At 42.0% G+C, this 23,107-nt stretch overlaps 2 protein-coding genes across 6 annotated transcripts in view; both read left to right on the top strand.

The window, feature by feature from the left end:
* The first annotated feature begins 509 nt into the window (after nt 1–509).
* LOC111978868 (protein ABHD8) lies at nt 510–7,346 on the top strand. Of its 2 annotated transcripts, none has more exons than XM_024009104.3 (5): nt 510–883; nt 4,985–5,784; nt 6,102–6,272; nt 6,578–6,794; nt 7,037–7,346. In XM_024009104.3, the coding sequence occupies exons 2-5, from the start codon at nt 4,994–4,996 to the stop codon at nt 7,250–7,252; spliced, it is 1,395 nt and encodes a 464-aa protein (XP_023864872.1). In that variant the 5' UTR covers nt 510–883; nt 4,985–4,993; the 3' UTR covers nt 7,253–7,346. The 2 variants fall into 2 exon arrangements, with proteins under 2 accessions (XP_023864872.1, XP_023864873.1); XM_024009105.2 differs by having other exon boundaries at nt 7,062–7,183.
* Nucleotides 7,347–14,707: 7,361 nt separating this feature from the next.
* The window catches only part of LOC111979262 (lysine-specific demethylase 4A), a 30,838-nt gene continuing 22,438 nt past the window's right edge, over nt 14,708–23,107 (top strand). The window contains exons 1-11 of one of the 4 annotated variants that reach the window (XM_070448967.1): nt 14,708–14,844; nt 15,560–15,715; nt 15,917–16,092; nt 16,438–16,552; nt 16,855–17,048; nt 17,279–17,328; nt 17,414–17,517; nt 17,671–17,808; nt 20,172–20,374; nt 20,514–20,665; nt 22,358–23,010. In XM_070448967.1, coding sequence (XP_070305068.1) covers nt 15,575–15,715; nt 15,917–16,092; nt 16,438–16,552; nt 16,855–17,048; nt 17,279–17,328; nt 17,414–17,517; nt 17,671–17,808; nt 20,172–20,374; nt 20,514–20,665; nt 22,358–23,010 — 1,926 coding nt within the window. In that variant the 5' untranslated portion in view covers nt 14,708–14,844; nt 15,560–15,574. The remainder of the gene's footprint in view (nt 14,845–15,559; nt 15,716–15,916; nt 16,093–16,437; nt 16,553–16,854; nt 17,049–17,278; nt 17,329–17,413; nt 17,518–17,670; nt 17,809–20,171; nt 20,375–20,513; nt 20,666–22,357; nt 23,011–23,107) is intronic. The other 3 variants (XM_024009676.2, XM_024009678.2, XM_024009677.2) reach the window with 3 other exon arrangements.

Raw genomic sequence — 23,107 nt, forward strand, 5'->3', positions numbered from 1 at the left:
AGGGGGTTGTAGGTAACCTTTTTCATGGCCCCCAGCACCATCTTGCCATGCAGGAAGGACCTGGCCAATGATCTGGTTGACCGGACAGGTGAAGGAGTCTTGTAGAGTCCCAGATGCTGCAGTGTTGATGCTGCTCATCTCACTCACATCTTTTTCCACATGTATTCTACATTTCTATTTCATCAGTATGGGTTCATCCATCCATTCACCCATCTAGCTACATGTCACATTGACTTATATAAATATCAAGACACACACACACACACACACACACACACACACACACACACACACACACACACACACACACACACACACACACACACACACATGCCTATGGTATGTGAATCTCTTGATTTGAAAATTTCCCCACCCGGCCATAGCAACAGGAATACAAGATATCCTATTGGCTTTAGTAGAACCAATGTTTGTGGCCTATTCGCTATATTACTTGTCATTCAACAGCAGAAGGAAGCTGAGAGGAGAATTCCGTGGATGCGGAAAACAACAAGGGCAAAAGGGTTGGTAGAATCTCGCCCGTGTGCGCAGCGCGGAAGGATGCTGATCGAAAAAGCATTGCTATCTGTCATTACTATGGTAATTTTAAAATTGCAATTGGCACACCTTCCTAGTGTGCATTACTTCGATTTAAAGCCTTATTCCATTTGTTTGATTAGTAAGATGTAAACCATCTYTAGATAAAGCCAATTATCAACTTCTCCATCTTGCAGAAGGACCTTTGCAGGTTGCTTTTGAATTATACTAATATTGCAACCAATGCAACAGATTTTTCAGCTGCAGTTAATTATAAACAACCTATTGACTATCGTCTTATGGGAGAGGAGCATYATATTTCTCATCATCCTTGATCATCATCAGTAAGGTAAGAATTTCGTTTAAAAATAGGCATATGCACCAGTAAACGTTATTACTATATGTTGTTTCAATTTGATACCATATCTGAAACAGTATATTTTATGTTTCATAATGGGAATTCAGATAAATAGATGTCAATCATGATGCATTAATGCGCAACACACCAACTCCATATTGATTTATGTTGTTGGTATATACTGTATCTTGCTCATGGTCCTCTTACCATATATAAAGGCTACTGTAGTGGCTATTTGGCAAATTGTTAAATATTTCATAATAGTTTTGAAAAAATTATCGTATGCTCAATTGTCTTACCTGAATTTGACTGCGCTCTGTGGTACATTATATGTTTATAGGTAGTACAAACATAACTAGTTATAAACTGCACATTTGCATTTCTTTACAGACTTGATACATTATTGTAATCGTAGATTCAGTGGTCCTCCAAACCAGGTATCTTGAATACTGTACATATGCATCAGAATGTATTAGGCTACTGGAGGCCTAGTGTGGGTGGAAAACTAGAGCACAGAGCGTACCAAATGTGTGTTAAACATGACGCTTGAATAATCAACCTAATTCTGCATTGCAGATCAAATAGTAAAATGGCTGAGGAACATGGGTGAGAGAATTTAGAGGCAGTCCACTTGGAAACTCATTTAATTTACATTTTAGTCCTTTAGCAGACGCTCGTATGCAGAGCGATTTACAGTAGTGAGTGCATACATTTTCGTATTTTTTACAGTTCTGGGCCCCTACGAGAATCGAACCCACAACCCTAGCGTTGCAAGCGCCATGCTCGAGAATTCATATTCAAATCTCACTTTAATTTTCGACCTTAATACGTGGGATTAAATGTCAGGGGACGTTGAGTCGAGAGGTCCTTTGCATTTTAGGTAGTTTTCACGCATAGTTTTGAGCTATAGTTCAAATCAGAGTTCGACTATTGTTATTATCGTTTGTGTTTTTTATCATTTGGTCCGGTTGGTTTCACATTGCCAAATGTAAACGAACTACAATTCCTAAACAAAACCACGTGTCCCTGCAAGTCATTTGTTTATTAGACAAAAATGTTCACCTTAAAACCGTTTGTGATTATCATGAAGCATCACTTGTCCCAATCTTCATATTACTTTCGCTTTGGGCTGACSGGAGGAAACAGCACTGCGACGTGAATTCAGTAGCCTATATCCTTGGTATAGCCCCGGTATCCCCTAATCTTCATCGGATGCGCTCATAAATGCGCTGCTACTCACCGAACGTTTCAGAGATCTCAGGTTATGATGCTGCGTGTATTTCATCAAATGCTCGCAGTCAAACAATATCAATAATATTTTCCTTTGTACGGACTGCGTTCTCACCAGCAGCGAACCGCACCACGGCACGAATTGAATCGGAACCGAGACTACCCTTTTTTTGCGAACCACGGTGCGTTGTTTAGTGCGCTACGGGGTGCGAATAGAGTATTCAATAGAGTGCAAGTCTCTTCGCAGTTTATCAATCATCACCTCATCCCCTGGAAGGAAGTCCACCTCCAAAATACTTCCTGTTCAGTCTTATATCAAGCCTGATACGATCAGATGATATAATAACCTCAATATGATATGTTATTACATAAGGGAGATGCAGTATAAGCCTATATGTCATGGCTTTCGCAGTGCTAATAGACATATTATCCACTATCCTGAACCCTAAACTTAATGTCATGATTTAGAGGTCATCACGTTAAATAAATACACATTTAGATGTGTCTACTGAATGTTGTGATGGTAGCAGATGTTCATATGATTAATGACTCACTCACTGCTTGTAGCAGCTCACCATATTGACGCACCAAGGAAAGGCAATCAAAAATTTCACTTGGCTCCTGGATGAAACAGGATAGTACAGGATGCATCAACCTCTCTCTCTGTTTTTCTCACTCTATTTCTCCTTCCTTCCTTCTTTCTCGCACCCTCTTCGTCCCTGCTTCCCTCTCCTTATCCACCTTCCCGCTCCTTCACTCTCTCTTTCTCATCTCACTYACTCTCTCCATCCCTCTCCCCCTCAGCCAAACATTGATCCCTGTGTGCCACTTCAATACGTTAATGAACTCCCCTGTGTGTGTGGAGGCAGGGATAGAGTGAGCAATAAAGCTCCACCTCATGCAGAGGTGTCATTTACCAGGATCAATGGCCCCTCCTCTCTCCCCATTACCTGCTTTCTGATGTCCCATCTGTATATTAAACCAAACTTCATTAACKTGCCTTCGCCAAACCTGCACTCTCAAAATCGTTAAGCTAAACAAAACTTGTTTTTGGCATAAGAAGCCYCTCATTTCCCAGTGCACCTCATTTTCTTAATAAACTTCGCTAGGTCAGCGTCAGCGATTAGCATACACATCTGGGTCGGGAATTGTAATATACGTACACAGCAGTTTTATCTGCTGCTATTCAGCATTTTAATGGCAAGCATTACACAGATGAACATTTCAATTACATGTAAGAGAAAAGAGATAGAACAATGAGACTTAGTCTGTTTAAAATGCACCCGCGAGTATTAATCATTTAGACACATCTCCCCTTATTGTGAATAAATCATGTATAAAGCTAGAATATGAATCCGGGGTTGAAGGTGATTGGAGGTGGGTGTGTGTGCGTGCGCGTGTGTGTGGCTTGACATTTATATAAGTCAATGGTGTGACCTTGGTGTGAATAACAGGAGCGAAATATAAATGTTGATTAAAGCCAGTGTGTCAGGTCAGCTTTTATAGGAAGGGTTTCCACAAACTCGTCATTAGAAAAGMCTCCCTGTTGTGGAGGCAACACTTTTCTGAGAATTGAAAATGGCTGTGGTAGTTTTCCCCAGACCTCACTGACTGTAGCTATGAGCATGATTTAATAATATCGGTGAACGTTATTGACTGGAAATGTAACTCAATCAAATGTCTTGCATGGCCGGGATCATCATTTCTAGGCATAAATAGATCATAAACTCCAGCTTTACATAAGATAATTGAACGATAGACCAACAGTTTAAATTAGGTTACGTTAGCAGAGACACAGTTACTGTACATAGGAAATAATGAAGTCTGGATCCAAGTTCCAACACATATTGTAGATATGCCACTTCCGTTCTGCTTCCCGTTGATAGTCTATGTGTCTATATTTAAACAGTGTGATATAAAATACTCCAATACCCGACTGCCAAAAACCTCTTGAGACATTATTGGACATAACCGTCTTCGTAAAGACCATCGTCTGCTGGTGTACTGAAAACCAAACCCCATTRGCACATGGAATACATACAGTCAGTGAGCAGTTGGCATGAACCMAGCTGTGCCATTGCTAACATTCTATTTATACCCTAGGGTCCAGGGGCCATTTTGGAAGAGCCTTGTCTATTCTTAGTTTGTGTCTAGGTCATTATGTGAATTGATTCTGCTTCTCCACACTGAGACGAAGTGGGTATTGTTTTTACTGTTATCTATGRACTGACGTTGAACCCAGTGTGAAACTGGTACTTTTTAAATTGAAAGCTTAATGATTGAGAAACCCTAGGGTGTTTATCATGGAGCAAATGTCATTTACAAATAACTGTTTTGTAGTTTTCTGTGTGGTGAACTGTTGTGGTGAGAGCCAGGGGTAACTTTTAACTCAAAGATCTTTGTTGACAGTTRWTCTTTGTTGTCTGTTAAGCCTACCAGATCCTTCCTATTATGTGTTTTTACCAATGGAGGGTGCTGAGGGGAGGACAGCTCCTTTTTAGGTTGTTATACTATGTTTGTTGTGTATAAACAGTATTTTATAATCAGAGACTTTGTCGACACTCAGATTATGTTACCTGCAGTGGAGGTTGCTGAGGGGAGGACGGCTCATAATAATGGCTTGAACGGAGCAAATGGAATGGCATCAAACACATGGACACCATGTTTGATGTATTTGATACCATTCCACTCATTCCGTTCCAGCCATTACCACAAGCCCATTCTCCCCAATTGAGGTGACACCAGCGTCCTGTGATTACCTCATGTTCTTACCACAGTACTTACTACCTATCCGTTTGAAAATGTCATTTTTTCAATGAAAAAGATAGCTCGTTGGCATTTCTCATGGATGTGTCTCTGCAGGCAGGCACCATGCTGACCAGCATTACAGATGGGATCCTGTGCTGTCTGACTGGGAAGGCTGCCAGCCTGGTGATGCCCGTCGACTCTTCTGAGCCAGCTGACACCTTCGAGTTTGTAGAAGTGAAGCCTGGKAGAGTCCTCAGGGTTCGCCACATCATGCCCGAGCGCCGGGCGCCAGTAGTGACGGAGGAGAACCAAGTAAAGGAGCCAGAGCAGGAGAAGGGCAGCGGAAACAGCAACAACAGTAGCAGTGTGCACTGCAAGCGCAAGATCACTGTCTACCGCAACGGCCAGCTAGTCATTGAGAACCTGGGTGACGTGCTGCACTCGGAGATTGTCCAGTGCCAGGATGGAGACCTGGAGCCCTGCAGCACCGTGGAGGTGGAACTGGCCGACTATAAGGAAGTGCCCACATCTCCTGAACCCAAACCAGCGCCTCCCCTGTCCATGGTCGGGGAGCAGAAACCCGCACCCCCGCCTCGCCGGCGTCGCCGAAAGCCCAAGCGCATGGTGATGATTGACTCGGAGAGGGAGATCTCCAGCTGCAAGGGGACGCACTCGGACGTGGCGCTCTTTTTCGTGCACGGGGTCGGCGGCTCGCTGGACATCTGGGGCAGCCAGCTGGACTTCTTCTCGCGGCTAGGGTATGAGGTCATCGCACCTGACCTGGCGGGCCACGGGGCCAGCACGGCCCCCCACATTGCGGCGGCCTACACCTTCTACGCCCTGGCCGAAGACATGCGTGCCATCTTCAAGAAATACGCCCGTAAACGCAACATCCTCATTGGGCACTCCTATGGGTCAGTATGCTTGCTTCTCTGTTCAAAATGAACGGTCAATTGATTACCAAGTATCATCTTATGTCTTAGGTCAATTAACAGACGGAATATCATGATAGTAAATTAATAACAGTATTTGAACATGCCTTGAAACACATAATAAACTGGTGCTGACAATGACTGATGAAGAAGAACCAATCAAAGAGCAGCATTATGACGATGTCACAATTAAGGGACCAATTAGAGAGCAGGGTTATGACGATGTGATGATGAAGGGACCAATTAGACAGCAGGTTCCCAATACATTGTTTTTACACGTTTGATTATATCCCTTTCAGGGTATCGTTCTGTACCTTCCTGGCCCATGAGTATCCAGACCAGGTTCACAAGGTAGTGATGATCAATGGAGGGGGGCCCACAGCTCTGGAGCCCAGCCTCTGTTCCATCTTCCAGCTGCCTTCCTGTGTGCTGCACTGCCTGTCCCCCTGCCTGGCCTGGAGCTTTCTCAAGTAAGGAAATCATCTCATCTATTTGTAGACAAAACAATATTGAAGTGCAGACAAATCAACAACRCATTGCCAGACAAAACAACATTTGTAGACAAAATGACAACACATCGCTTTACAAATAGAACAACAACCTATTGCTGTAGACAAAACATAACCAAGATACTCTTCGTACAGAAAGTATACTGTAGTGTACAGTGTCAATGCTTAGCTTCTACTGCATACAAAGAGTAAGAGGAATTTACTGTAACACATAATTTCGAATGTCAAGTAATACTGATGGCTATGAGTCTTTCCAACATGTTCAGGGCTGGGTTTGCCCATCAGGGAGCCAAAGAGAAGCAGCTGCTGAAGCAGGGCAATGCCTTCAACGTGAATCCATTTGTGCTGCGTGCCATGATGAGCGGGCAGTACTGGCCCGAGGGGGATGAGGTGTACCACGCTGAGCTAACCGTGCCCATCCTGTTGGTGCACGGCATGTACGACAAGTTTGTGCCCATTGATGAGGACCAACGCATGGCCGAGGTAAGGAGACATACATTTATGAATACCAATCCATGTCAATTGAGTTAGGAAGCTCTACTACCCATATATAAAATATACATTATATCAATTCAATTTGAAGTTGTTACAAAAGAGGAATTAAATTAAATTATGATATGAATTATGAACTGTCCCTATATCAAGCCCATCATATTCAATGACTAATATCGTATTGTAAAATGTTTTATATATCTTGACTGTAACTATTATCCTTTTAATTTCAGATCCTTCTGTTTGCTTTTCTGAAAGTCATCGAGGAGGGCAGTCACATGGTGATGATGGAGTGCCCTGACACAGTCAACACCCTCCTGCACGAGTTTTTCCTATGGGAGCCTGACATGTCCAAAAAGAACGCCGCCAAGACTGATCCTGATAAGACTGTTATAGTCAATGGTGTTGTCGCCCAGACACCAAAACCAAACAAGCCCATGGACAAATAACCAATAATGAGTCTCATTTTACATGAGCAAACCCAATCCGAGGGCCTGTCTTTGGCAGGTGGCACATGGTCTTAAGGCTGCTCGCAGGCTGAGAGCTGTTATTAACRGGGCCAGAGTTTGTTGTGGAAGTGGAGGGGAGGCACCTGGTGCTCCAAGCTAGAATTGGCATTTGAACAGGACTGTGGCAAGAAGGATGAAGAAAAGGATGGAAAGAAGAGGAATCTGACAGAGATGCGTGTTTCTCTTTCCCCTTTGACAGCTGTCTGTGCTTCATCATTTGGTGTATGTAATCAGACAGACCTCGGGTCCAGAGGATGTTATTAAAACACAATATCCATTTGTAATTCTCTCCAGTACCAAACTTGGTTGGTGAGTGGACCATTGTGAACAAAAGCGAGGAAGGCATGACCATTAAATGGTGTGTGGATCGCCTTGCTACCTATCATCCATTATCTTGTGAGTAATATATCACTGCTGATTGGTGTCATGACGAAATGATGATCTTATAAAACTGGGTCCATATTATGGATTCACTTCAAAGGGGAAAATAATTCACTTCGAAAACTGTGAAACTATCCAGACAATACGGCAGGTGAGGGTTGGGCCATTAACCGAAAGGTTGCTAGATCAAATCCACGAGCTGACAAGGTAAAAATCTGTCGTTCTGCCCCTGAACAAGGCAGATAGCCCACTGTTCCTAGGCCGTCATTGAAAATAAGAATGTGTTCTTAACTGACTTGCCTTGTTAAATAAATGTTTTTTTTAAAATGACAATTAAAAAATACAAGTCAATGAGTGACTGTGGTGTATTATGGGAGTAAGATTTGTCATGCCACATTGCGTTCCAGTTTGCATGAGGTCATCGTCATGGTAATCATCCCCTACTAAGCAGGTTATAGACTAAAGTGTTGACTGGATGGAAGTGGTGGATGGATTGGTCATTGTTATGGCAACAAGTTACTACAAGACATACACCACACACCTAAACAAATGGGCCATACAAGTTCAACAACCTCATCAAATATAATCAAGCCAAAGTAAAGCTGTTAAAACATATCCTTAAGCAAACTAAATATCTGTCCGTTGCAGTCAGTATCTGTCAACCTTGTCGTACACTGTGCATTTATTCACACCTGCAGTCTAGGATACAGGTTCGCTTTTGAAACATAGTGATTCATCTATACCCAACATGGAGCATTTTGCCTCAAGAACATTTTGCGGTGTTGTCTGATATTATGCATTTAGAAACCTATGCTTACTGTGTGTCTACGTTATGAATTATCTAACCTAACTGGACTATTTGAAGTTGCTGCATGAATAGGCTTTTAAGATATTAGAGAATTTTCTTGTCAATATACAGTTGAGAAATCCAAAAACCTCCCCTGTCCTCTGAGAGTATAATCTAAGCGGCATTGTGGACAGAGGAGAAGCTGGACCAAAGCTTTGGTGATAGGCAATCCAAATAATGTAAGAGTAGTCCATAAACATTAATATTAAATACTGATGCTAGTTATTCAACTAACAATAGGGACACTCATTTTGCCTCTGAATTTGATATAACACCATTATGAATGATGTTGTTCTTCTGTCTACCAGATAGTATAGCAAAGCATTGTCCTCCACTACCCTCCAGTCAATCTATKTGTGCTTGCAATGTCAAAGGTCATCCATGATAATAAGCTAAAGGATATAAGTTTTCAGGTGCTCATTTGTGAACGTTTTCTTGTCTCATAATGAGAGTGTGTGATTTGATCTGTGATTAAGAAGTAGGAAGCACAGTAACACATGTATCTGGTTCAATCTCCCTGACTGTTACCATGCTTTACTCACATATGCATTATTCTGAGAAAGGATGAGAGGTGATTATGCAATTTCTAAGGAGATGAGTTATGAACTGTACATAAAGATAATGCATAAGTAATGGAAACAAGTAGGTTGAGGAACAAATGAGTTTGACCTAGCTGTTGAAAAGAAGATGTATTCATGTAGACTGTTCAAAATACCATGAAGTGCTGCTGATCCAGTCTGCTTAGGCACTGTATAGATTGTTCCGACAGCTATATGGATTGAAGGGCGCACATTTGCTTCCTCCGCTAAATGTCTAAAAAACCAGTCTGTCCTATCCAGTGTGCTATCATTTGTGGTTCAAAATGTGTAAATGTCATTMATGCATTTATTCCTTGACATCAGAACTCCTGCACTGCCTGAATGTAGGTGCATATACAGTTCTGATATATGGACATGTTCAGTTGAGTGTATGAATGTGCCTTTCCTGGCATGAAATAAAACAAATGTTTACATTATATGGTTGTTTTTGTTCTTCTGTGAATTAATGACTGAATKAATGAAAATGATTGAATGTAAATTAATGTGTGAATTAATGAATTAGGACCATTTTATTGTGACAGACATAAGAAACAAGCCTTTTCACCTCCTCACAGAAAGATGCCACCAAATCAAATCATATCAAGTCAAATTGTATTTGTCACATGCGCCAAATACAACAACCTTACCGTGAAATGCTTACTTACAAGCCCTTAACTTAACCAACAATGCAGTTTTAAGAAAATAGAATTACGACAATATTTACTAAATAAATATTAAATATTTACAAAAAAAGTAACAATAAAATAACAATAACGAGGCTAACAGTGCCAAGTCAATGTGCGGAGGTACAGGTTAGTCAAGGTAATTGAGGTCATTTGTACATATACTCTACCGGTCAAAAGTTTTAGAAAACCTACTCATTCAAGGGTTTTTCTTTATTTTAATTATTTTCTACATTGCAGTATAATAGTGAAGACATCAAAACTATGAAATAACACATATGGAATCATGTAGTAACCAAAAAAGTGTTAAACAAATCAAAATACATTTGAAATTTGAGATTTTTCAAATAGCCACCCTTTACCTTGATGACAGCTTGGCATTCTCTCAACCAGTTTCACCTGGAATGCTTTTCCAACAGTCTTGAAGGAGTTCCCACATATTCTGAGCACTTGTTGTCTGCTTTTCCTTCACTCTGCGGTCCGACTCATCCCAAACCATCTCAATTTGGTTGAGGTCGGGGGAATGKGGATGCCAGGTCATCTGATGCAGCACTCCACCATTCTCCTTCTTGGTMAAATAGCCATTACACAGCCTGGAGGTGTGTTGAGTCATTGTACTGTTGAAAAACAAATGATAGTCCCACCAAGACCAAACCAGATGGGATGGAGTATCGCTGCAGAATGCTGTGGTAGCCATGCTGGTTAAGTGTGCCTTGAATTCTAAATAAATCACAGACAGTGTCACCAGCAAAGCACCTCCACACCATAACACCTCCTCCTCCATGCTTTACGTTGGGAAATACACATGCGGAGATCATCCGTTCATCCACACCGCGTCTCACAAAGACACGGCGGTTGGAACCAAAAATCTCCAATTTGGACTCCGGACCAAAGGASAAATTTCCACATGTCTAATTTCCATTGCTCGTGTTTGTTGGCACAATCATGTATCTTCTTATTGGTCTACTTTAGTAGTGGTTTCTTTACAGCAATTCGACCATGAAGGCCTGATTCACACAGTTCCCTCTGAACAGTTGATGTTGAGATGTGTCTSTTACTTGAACTCTGTGAAGCATTTATTTGGGCTRCCTTTTCTGAGGCTGGTAACTCTAATGAACTTATCCTCTGCAGCAGAGGTAACTCTGGGTCTTCCATTCCTGTGGCGGTCCTCATGAGAGACAGTTTCATCATAGCGCTTGAAGGTWTTTGCGGTTGCACTTAGAGAATATTTCAAAGGTCTTGACATTTTCCGTATTGACTGACCTTCATGTCTTAAAGTAATGATGAACTGTCATTTCTCTTTGCTTATTTGAGCTGTTCTTGCCATAATATGGACTTGGTATTTTACCAAATAGGGCTATCTTCTGTATAGCCCCACTACCTTGTCACAACACAACTGATTGGCTCAAATGCATTAAGAAGGAATGAAATTCCACAAAWTTACTTTTAAGGCACACCTGTTAATTGAAATGCATTCCTCATGAAGCTGGTTGAGAGAATGCCAAGAGTGTGCAAAGCTGTCATCAAGGCAACTTCAAGGCAACTTCTCAAATATAATATRTATTTTGATTTGTTAAACACTTTTTTTGGTTACTAGATGATTCCATATGTGTTATATTCATAGTTTTGAKGTCTTCACTATTATTCTACAATGTAGGAAAAAATWAAGAAAAACCCTTGAATGAGTAGGTAGGGGTAAAGTGACTATGCATAGATAATAAACAATGAGTAGCAGCAGAGTAAAATAATGCAAATGTAAAATAATAATGTAAATAATGTAAATAATCCAGTGCCCATTTGATTAATTGTTCAGCAGTCTTATTGCTTGGGGGTAGAAGCTGTTAAGGAGCCTTTTGGACCTAGACTTGGCGCTCCGGTACCGCTTKCCGTGTGGTAGCAGAGAGCACAGTCTATGACTTGGGTGACTGGAGTCTTTGACAATTTTTKGGGCATTCTTCTGACACCGCCTACTATAGGAGTCCTGGATGGCAGGAAGCTTGGCCCCAGTGATGTACTGGGCCATWCGCACCACCCTCTGTAGCGCCTTATGGTCGGATGCCGAGCAGTTGCCATACCAGGCGGTGATRYAACTGGTCAGGATGCTCTCGGTGGTGCAGCTGTAGAACTTTTTGAGGATCTGGGGACCCATGCATGCCAAATCTTTTCAGTCTCCTGAGGGGGAATATGTGTTGTCGTGCCCTCTTCACRACTGTCTTGGTGTGTTTGGACCATAGTTTGTTGGTGATGTGGACACCAAGGAACTTGAAGCTCTCGACTCACTCCACTACAGCCATGTCGATGTGAATGGGGGCGTGTTCGGCCCTCCTTTTCCTGTAGTCCTCGTTCAGCTCCTTTGTTCTGCTCACGTTGAGGGAGAGGTTGTTTTCCTGGCACCACACTGCCAGGTCTCTGACTTCCTCCCTGTAGGCTGTCTCATCGTTGTCGATGATCATGCATCAACCAACGATAATCTAGTTTTAACCCAGTCTCTCTTACAGTRCCTTCAGAAAGTATTCACACCCCTTGACCTTTTCCACATTTTGTTGTGTTACACCAGCATTTCAAATGGATAAAATCTAGATTTTTTTGTCACTGTCCTACAGCCAATACCCCATAATGTCAAAGTGGAATTATGTTTTTAGAGACTTACAAATTAATTAAAAATGAAAAGCTGAAATGTATTGAGTCATTAAGTATTCATCCCCTTTGTTATGGCAAGCCTAAGTAAGTTCAGGAGTAAAAATGTGCTTAACAGGTCACATAATAAGTTGCATCAACTTASTCTGTGTGCAATAATAGTGTTTAACATGATTTTTGAAAGAGTACCTCTCATCTCTGTACCTCACACATACAATTATCTGTAAGGTCACTCAGTTGAGCATTGAATTTCAAACACAGATTCAACCACAAACACCAGGGAGGTTTTCTAATGTCTCGAAAAGAAGGCCGCCTTCTGTATTGGTAGATTGGTACAAATAAAAAAAGAAGACATTGAATATCCCTTTGATCATGGTGAAGTTATTAATTCCACTTTGGATTGTTTATCAAATATACCCAGTCACTACGAAGATACAGGTGTCCTTCCTAATGCCGTTGCCGGAGAGGAAGGAAACCGCTCAGGGATTTCACCATGAGGCCAATGGTGACTTTACAACAGTTACAGAGTTTAATGGCTGTGATAGGAGAAAACTGAGGATGGATCAACAACATTGTAGTTTCTCCACAATACTAACCTAATTGACAGAGTGAAAAGAAAGAGGCCTGTACAGAATAAAAATATTCCAAAACATGCATCCTCTTTGCAACAAGGCAYTAAAGTAATAGTGAATTTTTKKGGGGAAAGCAATTCACTATTTGTCCTGAATACAAAGTGTTATGTTTGRGGCAAATCCAATACAACACATTACTGAGTATCGCTCTAAATCTTTTCARGCATAGTGGTGGCTGCATCATGTCATGGGTATGCTTGTAATCATTAAGGGGTGGCTAAGCACAGGCAAAATTGCTTACCAAGAAGACAGTGAATGTTCCTGAGTGGCAGTTACAGTTCTGACTTAAATCTACAAGAAAATCTATGGCAAGACCTGAAAATGGTTGTCTAGCAATGATTAACAACCAATGTGACAGAGCTTGAAGAATTCTGAAAAGAATAATGGGTAAACGTTGCACAATCCAGTTGTGGAAAGCTCTTAGAGACTTACCTAAARARACTCACAGCTGTAATCRCTGCCAAAAGTGCTTCTACAAAGTATTGACTCAGGGGTGTGAATTCTTAAGTAAATTAGATATTTCTGTATTTCATTTTCAATATGTTTGCAAAAATGTATAAAAACATATTTTCCCTTTGTCATTATGGGGTATTGTGTGTAGATTGGTGAGAAAAAAATATATTTAATCCATGTTTAATTCAGGCTGTAACACAACAAAATGTGGAATAAGTCAAGGATGTAAACAGACTTTCTGAAGGCCCTGTGTATATTTTTTAGTGGTATACTCTAATTTATTTGGACAAAAGGGATACAGCTAATTCAACTCAGCTTCATTTTCCGCTGAAAACGGGCTGTGGGAACTCCACTCAGGTATTTCTTTCTACGCCTGCTACGTTAGGTTAGATATTGCACGTCTAGTGGAATAGGTTGCTGTTTATTAAATTATTAATTCCTTAATAAATAATGTATTCCTTATTTGTATATACACTGAGTGTACAAAACATTAGGAACACGTTCACCCCCTTTTGCCCTCAGAACAGCCTCAATTAGTTGGGGCATGGACTCTATAAGCTGTCGAAAGGTGACAGTAAACTCCAATGCTTCCCACAGGCATGTCAAGTTGGCTGGATGTCCTTTGGGTGGTGGACCATTCTTGATACACATGGGAAACTGTTGAGCATGAAAAACTCAGCAGCTTTGCAGTTCTTGACACACTCAAACTGGTGCACCTGGCCCCTACTACCATACCTCGTTCAAAGGCACTTCAATCTTTTGTCTTGCCCATTCACCCAATGAATGGCCCACACACAATCCATGTCTCAAAGCATAAAAATCCTTCTTTAACCTGTCTCCCCCCCTTCGTCTACACTGATTGAAGTGACATCAATAAGGGATCATACCTTTCACCTGGATTTACCATTTCATGGAAAGAATAGGTGTTCCTAATGTTTTGTAAACTCAGTGTATATATATATATATATATATTTTTTTTTTACATACATTTGTATTATTTTTTATGAAATAGAGGTATATCGGTGTAGGGTTAGGTGGTGAGGCCATTTTTTCCCTTTCCCCCTTTAATTTTCAAAATACAAAATATCACGTGCTCGACTACACACTCCCGCACAGTAGGTGGCGGCATGCACAAAACAAACGTGCGAACGCCATGATTCCAAAGAAGAAAGTGCACGTCGTCAAACCATTCATTGATTGGCTACGTCTGATCCTGTGCTTGTGTACTAGTAGTAATGGAGAACAAATCCTCTTCGGGGTAAAATCGGAATTAAGTGCTATCGATATCAAGTCACCAACTGCGCAAGATTTATCAGTGTTGGTAAGGTATCTTGTTTTAAACGTGTAATTTGACACCATATTTGGATTGTTTATCATGAATACGTCGTTGACAATGGCTAGCTAGTAGCAATAATAAGATGGCTTGCTAGCTAGCTGTCATGTAACTAAGCTAGCTATCCATGAATCATGCAGACATTCATTAAACTAAATACCTAGTTAGTTATTTTTATCATACATTCTCATTCCTTATTGGACGTGTTATTATTCAGCTTGCTTATGTTATGGCACGCATAACATTCGGCTACAACATTTGCTAATTACAAGTTGATCGTTGCAGTACTTATCTGAGGTAACGTTAGTTAGCTAACTAGCTAACGTTACACTTCAGGGTAGGCCGGACAAACTTCAAATAGACGCTGCTCTTGACCAATCAGGTTGCTGCTTTTCTTTTTGTCGAAGGTGTGTCACACGTTAAGTCAACTTCGACCCGAACTGTTTCATCCTCTTGTTTACAATGCTACTCTTATCTTATTTACAATCGACCAACAGTTTGTAAACACGCTGTAGCCTAATGGTGAGGTGTCACTGGGTGTGTCCAAACAAACCTKTCACGCTGTCCAGTCATGAACCAACATGACTTAACAGCCCCCCCTTTGCACAGATGTCCGTTGTATTAGCTTCCTAACACATCACTGTCTGTTGTTAAAATGTCACAATTCTTATGATGTTGAAACCTGTTTAATTCTGATCTGCAGGGCTTTCTATTTAGTATGTCGTCTGATTTGGKGTCCCAGACTCCTGGCTCCAAGGGGATCATGACCTTTCACCCCACTGCTGAGGAGTTCCAGAACTTCAGCCACTACATTGCCYACATGGAGTACCAGGGAGCACACCAAGCCGGCCTGGCTAAAGTGAGCACTGACACAAACCCTTCTGCCTTGTGAAGATTATTTTCTGATTTGTATTACCAGGCYTCCAGTTATGCAAAGCAGCTATGCACAGAAATACGTTACACTGTGACATTGTGAATATTTTTTTAAATACAAATGACCCAAGTTTTTGCGAGTGAAATACTTCACTGTAACTGGTACTAAAACGGACTGTTTTTACAGGTCGTGCCACCAAAGGATTGGAAGCCCAGGAAGTCCTATGACGATATAGATGATCTGGTGATCCCGGCTCCCATCCAGCAGGTAGTGACGGGCCAGTCAGGCCTGTTCACCCAGTACAACATCCAGAAGAAGCCCATGACCGTCCGAGAGTTCCGTAAGACGGCCAACAGYGACAAGTGAGTCTGACTGCACCAAMACTGGAACAGCTTTAACAAAGTTTCATAACATATTACACACAGTCTATCTATGAGTGAATGAGCTATACTGTATGTTTCCTCTTGTATGAAGAATTTGTTGACTTGGTCTGTGATTGGGAAAAGTCACTCTGTGTACGTGCTATTTGTCTAAGGAAATGATACAGTGAACAAAGTTAATAACATGATTTAAAACAGAGGGTTTGTATGATTAGCTTTGTTAGTAATTCATGTGATTTTGAAAGGCTCTGGCTCACAGGCACGGATTTGAAAAATKTATAGTTTCTAATCAGCCGTACTGATCGACACTGTCCCCCCCGATCATAGGTTCTGCAGTCCTCGCTACGCCGACTATGAGGAGCTGGAGAGGAAGTACTGGAAGAAAGTGACCTTTAACTCGCCCATCTACGGTGCAGATGTGAACGGAACACTTTACGACCCTGTGAGTCATTACGAATCCCCCCCAGGGGTGTTTTTTACTATTCTATGGTGTTTACAATGTTAACATGTTGTTATTGTTCCTGGTTATAAAGATGCTGGCTGGTGAGAGTGATGTGTTTTGTGGTTGTGTAGACAAAGGTTTTGTAAATTACTTGTACGTGTTTCTCTCAGAATCATGTGTTACACCCACAATTTAAATTCACAACCAATCTAGAAGCCTGCAGTGGTTTTGTTTCACTACAGCGCTGAATAAGATAATGAAATCCAGCAACAATAGTTCAATTTTTCTGTCGTTCTCTCCAGGATGTGACTGATTGGAACATCGGCAAACTGAATACCATCCTGGACACGGTGGAGCATGCGAATGGCATCACCATCGAGGGGGTGAACACGCCCTACCTGTACTTTGGCATGTGGAAGACCACTTTCGCCTGGCACACTGAAGACATGGATCTCTACAGTATCAACTACCTCCACTTTGGGGCGCCAAAGTCCTGGTAAGTAGTTACACTATTACTCACGTACCGGTCGTAGATGTATTGGTAGTTGTGTGTGTATAAGAGACAAGTTTTTAAGCATCAACATGCTGATGATGGTTATGTAAGTGTAGTTTGAGGACTCGTTGTCAAGATTGAAAACAACACTCGCCAAGTGAAAGAAATGTCAACAATTTGAACGTCAGTGTTATAACAGAAGATAACTGATTGACGTTCTGATACGCCCACAGGTACTGTGTTCCACCAGAGCAGGGGAAGAAAATGGAGCGCTTGGCTCAAGGTGAGAGGGACTGACACATGTTTTACCTAATTAGAAAACAACTGCTTTTTAACTAGTTTTAATCCAACACACTGTTTCCTTTCAGGGTTTTTTCCTGGTAGCCACCAAAATTGCGAAGCCTTCCTGAGGCACAAGATGACCCTCATCTCGCCCTCCATATTAAGGAAATATGGCATTCCATTTGAAAAGGTAAGCCCTCATGAATAGTAATGATTTTCTACTTTTTTTAGCTGTATTTATTGTATACCAACCTAAGACCCCGTGGGATTTTATCAACTTATGTTGATCACTTATATAAAGCCTTGTACAGTATATGATAGTTTTTTCCTGTCCGTGTTTCAGATCACTCAGGAGCCCGGTGAGTTCATGGTGACATTTCCCTATAGCTACCACGCCGGATTCAACCATGGCTTCAACTGTGCCGAGTCCACCAACTTTGCCACCGAAAGGTGGATTGAGTATGGAAAGCAAGCCATGCTGGTAAGGAAGAGTTGCAATTTCTTTAAGTGCTCCTCGTTTAAACCATGTACATTAGGGATGTTAATCGGTTAGCCGCCGAAAGCATGACAGGTCAAATGTATTTATTGGTCTATAGGTTAATTTGCATAATTTTGTCGAATTAAATTGGCGAGTGTGTATTTTTCATTAGTCGCCATGTATCTTATCACACGCACAGCGTACAGAGCCTAGTTTGAGGATAGGAATATCCTGTCACCTGTCAGACAGAATGAGAGCAGCTCCTGAAAAAGCTGCTACTGGAGTGAAACAGGCTTTTATAAGGCCAGTCATTCCGCAACAAATAACCATTTTTAAATGCAATCACATGTTAAAAACTGTTTTGATGAACACAATTAAAAAGAGCTACACTACCGGTCAAAAGTTTTAGAACACCTACTCATTCAAGGGTTTTTCTTTATTTTGACTATTTTCTACATTGTAGAATAATAGTGAAGACATCAAAACTATGAAATAACACACATTGAATCATGTAGTAACCAAACAAGTGTTAAACAAATCCAAATATATTTATTTTATTCTTCAAATATCCACCTTTTGCCTTGATGAATGGAATGCTGAGCACTTGTTGGTTGCTGTTACTTAACTCTGCGGTCCAACTCGTCCCAAACCATCTCAATTTGGTTGAGGTCGGGTGATTGTGGAGGCCAGGTCATCTGATGCAGCACTCCATCACTCTCCTTCTTGGTCAAATAGCCCTTACACAGCCTGGAGGTGTGTTGGGTCATTCTCCTGTTGAAAAACAAATGATAGTCCCACTAAGCGCAAACCAGATGGGATGGCGTATCTCTGCAGAATGCTTTGGTAGCCATGCTGGTTAAGTGTGCCTTGAATTGTAAATAAATCACAGACCGTGTCATCAGCAAAGCACCCCCACACCATAACACCTCCTCCTCCATGCTTCACGGTGGGAAATACACATGCAGAGATCATCCGTTCAGCCACACCGCGTCTCACAAAGACACGGCGGTTGGAACCAAAAATCTCAAATTTGGACTCCAGACCAAAGGAGAAATTTCCACCAGTCTAATGTCCATTGTTTGTGTTTATTGTCCCAAGCAAGTCTMTTCTTCTTATTGGTGTCCTTTAGCAGTGGTTTCTTTGGAGGAATTTGACCATGAAGGCCTGATTCACACAGTCTCCTCTGAACAGTTGATGCTGAGATGTGTCTGTTACTTGAACTCTGAAGCATTTATTTGGGCAGCAATTTCTGAGGCTGGGAACACTAATGAACTTATCTTCTGCAGCAGAGGTAACTCTGGGTCTTCCTTTCCTGTGGCGGTCCTCATGAGAGCCAGTTTCATCATAGCGCTTGATGGTTTTTGTGACTGAACTTGAAGAAACTTTCAATGTTCTTGAAATGTTCCCTATTGACTGACCTTCATGTCTTAAAGTAATGATGGCCTGTTGTTTCTCTTTGCTTATTTGAGCTGTTCTTGCCATAATATGGACTTTGTATTTTACCAAATAGGACTATCTTCTGTATAGCCCCACTACCTTGTCACAACACAACTGATTGGCTCAAACACATTAAGAAGKAARGAAATTCCACAAATGTAACACCTGTTAATGAACACCTGTTAATTGAAATGCATTCCAGGTGACTACCTCATGAAGCTGGTTGAGAGTGTGCAAATCTGTCAAGGCAAAGGGTGGCTATTTGAAGAATCTCAAATGTCYTACCTTGCTCCAAAGTAGCCTAGCCAAATCCAACCATAGAAACGTAGAGGCAATTATTTGATACAGACTTCCTCATGCCAATAACCATCGTTTCTCTCCTGTTCTATTGGTTTTCATATCTACATTCTTTCGTTGTCCAGAAGCCATAGTCATATTGGTAACCCATTCTAGTTGTTGCTGTTAATGTTCTTTCTAACAGATTTCCATCTCAGTCACATATGGAACAGATCCCATTAGGTGTTTAGAACAGTGTTTTCCTGCAAATTTCATTTGAGCAAATGTTTTATTAGCTGCTTCATTACAGCAGTTGCATGTTCAATATAAAGGCTATTAGCCCTTTGACTGTAAAATGATGGGCTTGCTATTGTTGCATGTGTCCATTTTAAGATCTTATTGAAAAATGTCTTCCTTGTGTAATATTTTCTGTTGGTCACRTCATTTTACTGTTTGGGGAAAAATWTAACCATTGTTGACCAGTTAATGGGGGTCGGTTAGTTAATGGGGGTCGGCAGAAAGAGGGAAAGTGGGAAAAGACTATACTTAGAGAGTCATACGAGATTGTTATTAATACTATTAGACTGACCTTGGTTTATTTACCTCTGGGAGCATTAGTACATCCCTAGAACGTATTCTCCTCTTGCCTCCAGTGTACGTGCAGGAAGGACATGGTGAAGATCTCCATGGATCTGTTCGTGAAGAAGTACCAGCCAGACCGCTATGAGCAGTGGCTCGCGGGGCGGGACACAGGCACCATCAACCACTCACGGTCCACCCCAGAAGCCAAGGAGTTCCTGGGGGAGGAGCAGGGGAAGGACTGCATTTCCCAGGAGCCAGAGGTGGAGAGAAAGAGGTCAGAAGAGATGTTAATTTTTATGTTGGTAGAGGGTGCTATAGAGCAGATTTAACAGTATATGGATGGAAATTTCCTTAAAAAAAAAAAAATGCTTGACATAAAAATAATTCAACTTGAATGTTTTATGGCTCACCAGCCCAACACCGAGGATAGGGACCAAGAGGCACTGGGTGTGTCTGGATGTACCTGACAAGGTGGTCCCGAAAGATGAAGAAGAGGAGTATGAAAAGAAGGCCAGACTAGGCCTCACCGCTCTGTGCACGGGAGCAGAGGACTACACAGATACAGGTACCCTCACTGACAGTAAGGCTGTGACTACCAGCCTTATTTTCACTATTTAAAACCTAGAAAATTACACGCAAAATCAGCACAGTATGATACATTTGTAAAATTAGGGGGTAACACAAAATATCASACTGACACTTGACTGGATTTTAACCTGGAATCTGCATTAGGGGAAACAGCRTCAGTGTTTGTGTCCCCAGCACATTTGTTATTGTTTTTGTTTTGTTTCTGAAAGGAAAGAGAGGAGCGTTCAGCATCGTAGTTTTTTATTTTATTTTTTTATTTTATTTTATTTATCCGTTATTTTACCAGGTAAGTTGACTGAGAACACGTTCTCATTTGCAGCAACGACCTGGGGAATAGTTACAGGGGAGAGGAGGGGGATGAATGAGCCAATTGTAAACTGGGGATTATTAGGTGACCGTGATGGTTGAAGGCCAGATTGGGAATTTAGCCAGGACACCGGGGTTAACACCCCTACTCTTACGATAAGTGCCATGGGATCTTTAATGACCTCAGAGAGTCAGGACACCCGTTTAACGTCCCATCCGAAAGACGGCACCCGTAGTAAATACTCTGCTGTTATATCGCACGTGCAATGAAGTCTGCGGGGGGAAAAGTGTTCTTTGTTTTGAAGTTATTTCTTTGTTGTTGTAATATCGCAAACTGCCATGGTGGATTCCAGCTTTAATAAGCTCCAGTGTCCCGCCACCAAATGTCAAATGGTTTGAATACAGGCCACTTGTCAAATCAGTTTATTGGTTGCGTACACCGGTAAGTAGGTGTTGTAGTGGTTGCTTTGAAATGCTTATGTTACTAGCTGCTAACAATTCAGTAAACTACAAACAACTTTTGTAGTAAATGGGTATTGTAGTAAATGGGTATCGATATTCTGCCTGGCTGCCCAGACTCCTTGCTCCAAGCAAACACTACGTCATGCCCCCGGATGTTAGTTTCAGTGGAGGCTGGTGGGAGGAGCTATAGGAGGACCGTCTCATTGTAATGGCTGGAATGGAAAAACATGGAGCGGGGTCGACCATGTGGTTTTCATATTTTTGATACCGTTCCATTTATTCCATTCCAGCCATTACAATGAGACCGCCCTCCCCCCCATAGCTCCTCACAGCCTCCACTGGTTAGTTTCTTCTCCACATTGACTTTGGATCTGCGAACACATTCAAGGCTGTCTGATTAGTCCATAAACCGATTGGTTGGGCCAGAGCCAGAACACACATGGTTAAAGCCTAGTGGTTAGAGCGTTGGACTAGTAACCGAAAGGTTGCACGATCGAATCCCCGAGCTGACAAGGTAAAAATCTGTCGTTCTGCCCCTGAACAAGGCAGTTAACCCACTGTTCCTGGGCCATCATTGAAAATAAGAATTTATTCTTAACTAACTTGTCTAGTTAAGTTAAAAAAATTTTTTTTTTTTAATTAAGTAGTGGTTTGAAAATTTGTCATTGGCTTTGATACTCTGATTGGTTAGAGACTATCCAATCGCTGATGACTTTTGTACAATAGCCCTCGTCACCACAAACAACTTCAACGATGGCAGTCTCAGACTGAAGTATGTAGTGACAGAGCAGCGGAAGTCGTCATGATAATCGATCTGTGTCACTAATCCACTATGAGACTCAGTGGATATTTGGAAATGCTATCCCTGTTGCTTCTCCTGATACAAATGTTTGTATTTCAGACACACCAGTGAAGCTCACCTCGAGGGAACTGCCTAATTTAAAGACGGACCCTACGAAGGGCAACAGCAGCACAAGCCCGGCTCTACAAAAAGTCACCATCCCCTCCACCAGCAATCACGCAGCGACCATTTTGGCTCAACCCCAGTCGCACAGAAACGGCCACCTCCCAGTAGTGGCTCCCCCAGCCAGGACCGGTCCTTCCACTCAGCCTGTCCGAAAGCTGGGGGTGGCCAGCCTCCTCTTCCACAAGACCCAGAGCCCCAAGGAGACCATGCAGGTCCTCAGCTACGCCCGTGAGAACCAGCAGCCGATTCACCACACCCAGCTCCACGTGCACAGTTATGCCAGGGAGCACCTGCCACGGCACCTTCAACTCAAGGCCCAGCTCCAGTCCCAAGTCAAAGCCGGGCAGCAGGAGTCCCAGGTCCCATTCACCAAAGATGAGCATATCCAGGCCGAAGCACAGAGTCCCAGGAAGGGAGAACAGGTTGAAACAAAGGCCCAAGGCCTCAGTAAGTGGCAGCAGCCCGGCGAGGCCCAGGCTCAGGAGGAGAAGTCCGAAGCTAAGGCCCCTAGCAGCCCGGAGCCTGTCCAGACCCACGCACATACCAGGCCAATCAAGAGGGCAGAGGTCAGGAGGGACAGGTGGAAGGTTAGTTTACCCTCTTTCATGATTCTATCTTTAGAAGTTATTCATTTTTGGTTATGGGTTTGTGATGATAGTAGAGACTGATATTAGAGGCGAATAT

Source organism: Salvelinus sp. IW2-2015, linkage group LG19 (assembly GCF_002910315.2).
Source record: "Salvelinus sp. IW2-2015 linkage group LG19, ASM291031v2, whole genome shotgun sequence".
In the NCBI taxonomy this organism is placed as follows: Eukaryota; Metazoa; Chordata; class Actinopteri; order Salmoniformes; family Salmonidae; genus Salvelinus; species Salvelinus sp. IW2-2015.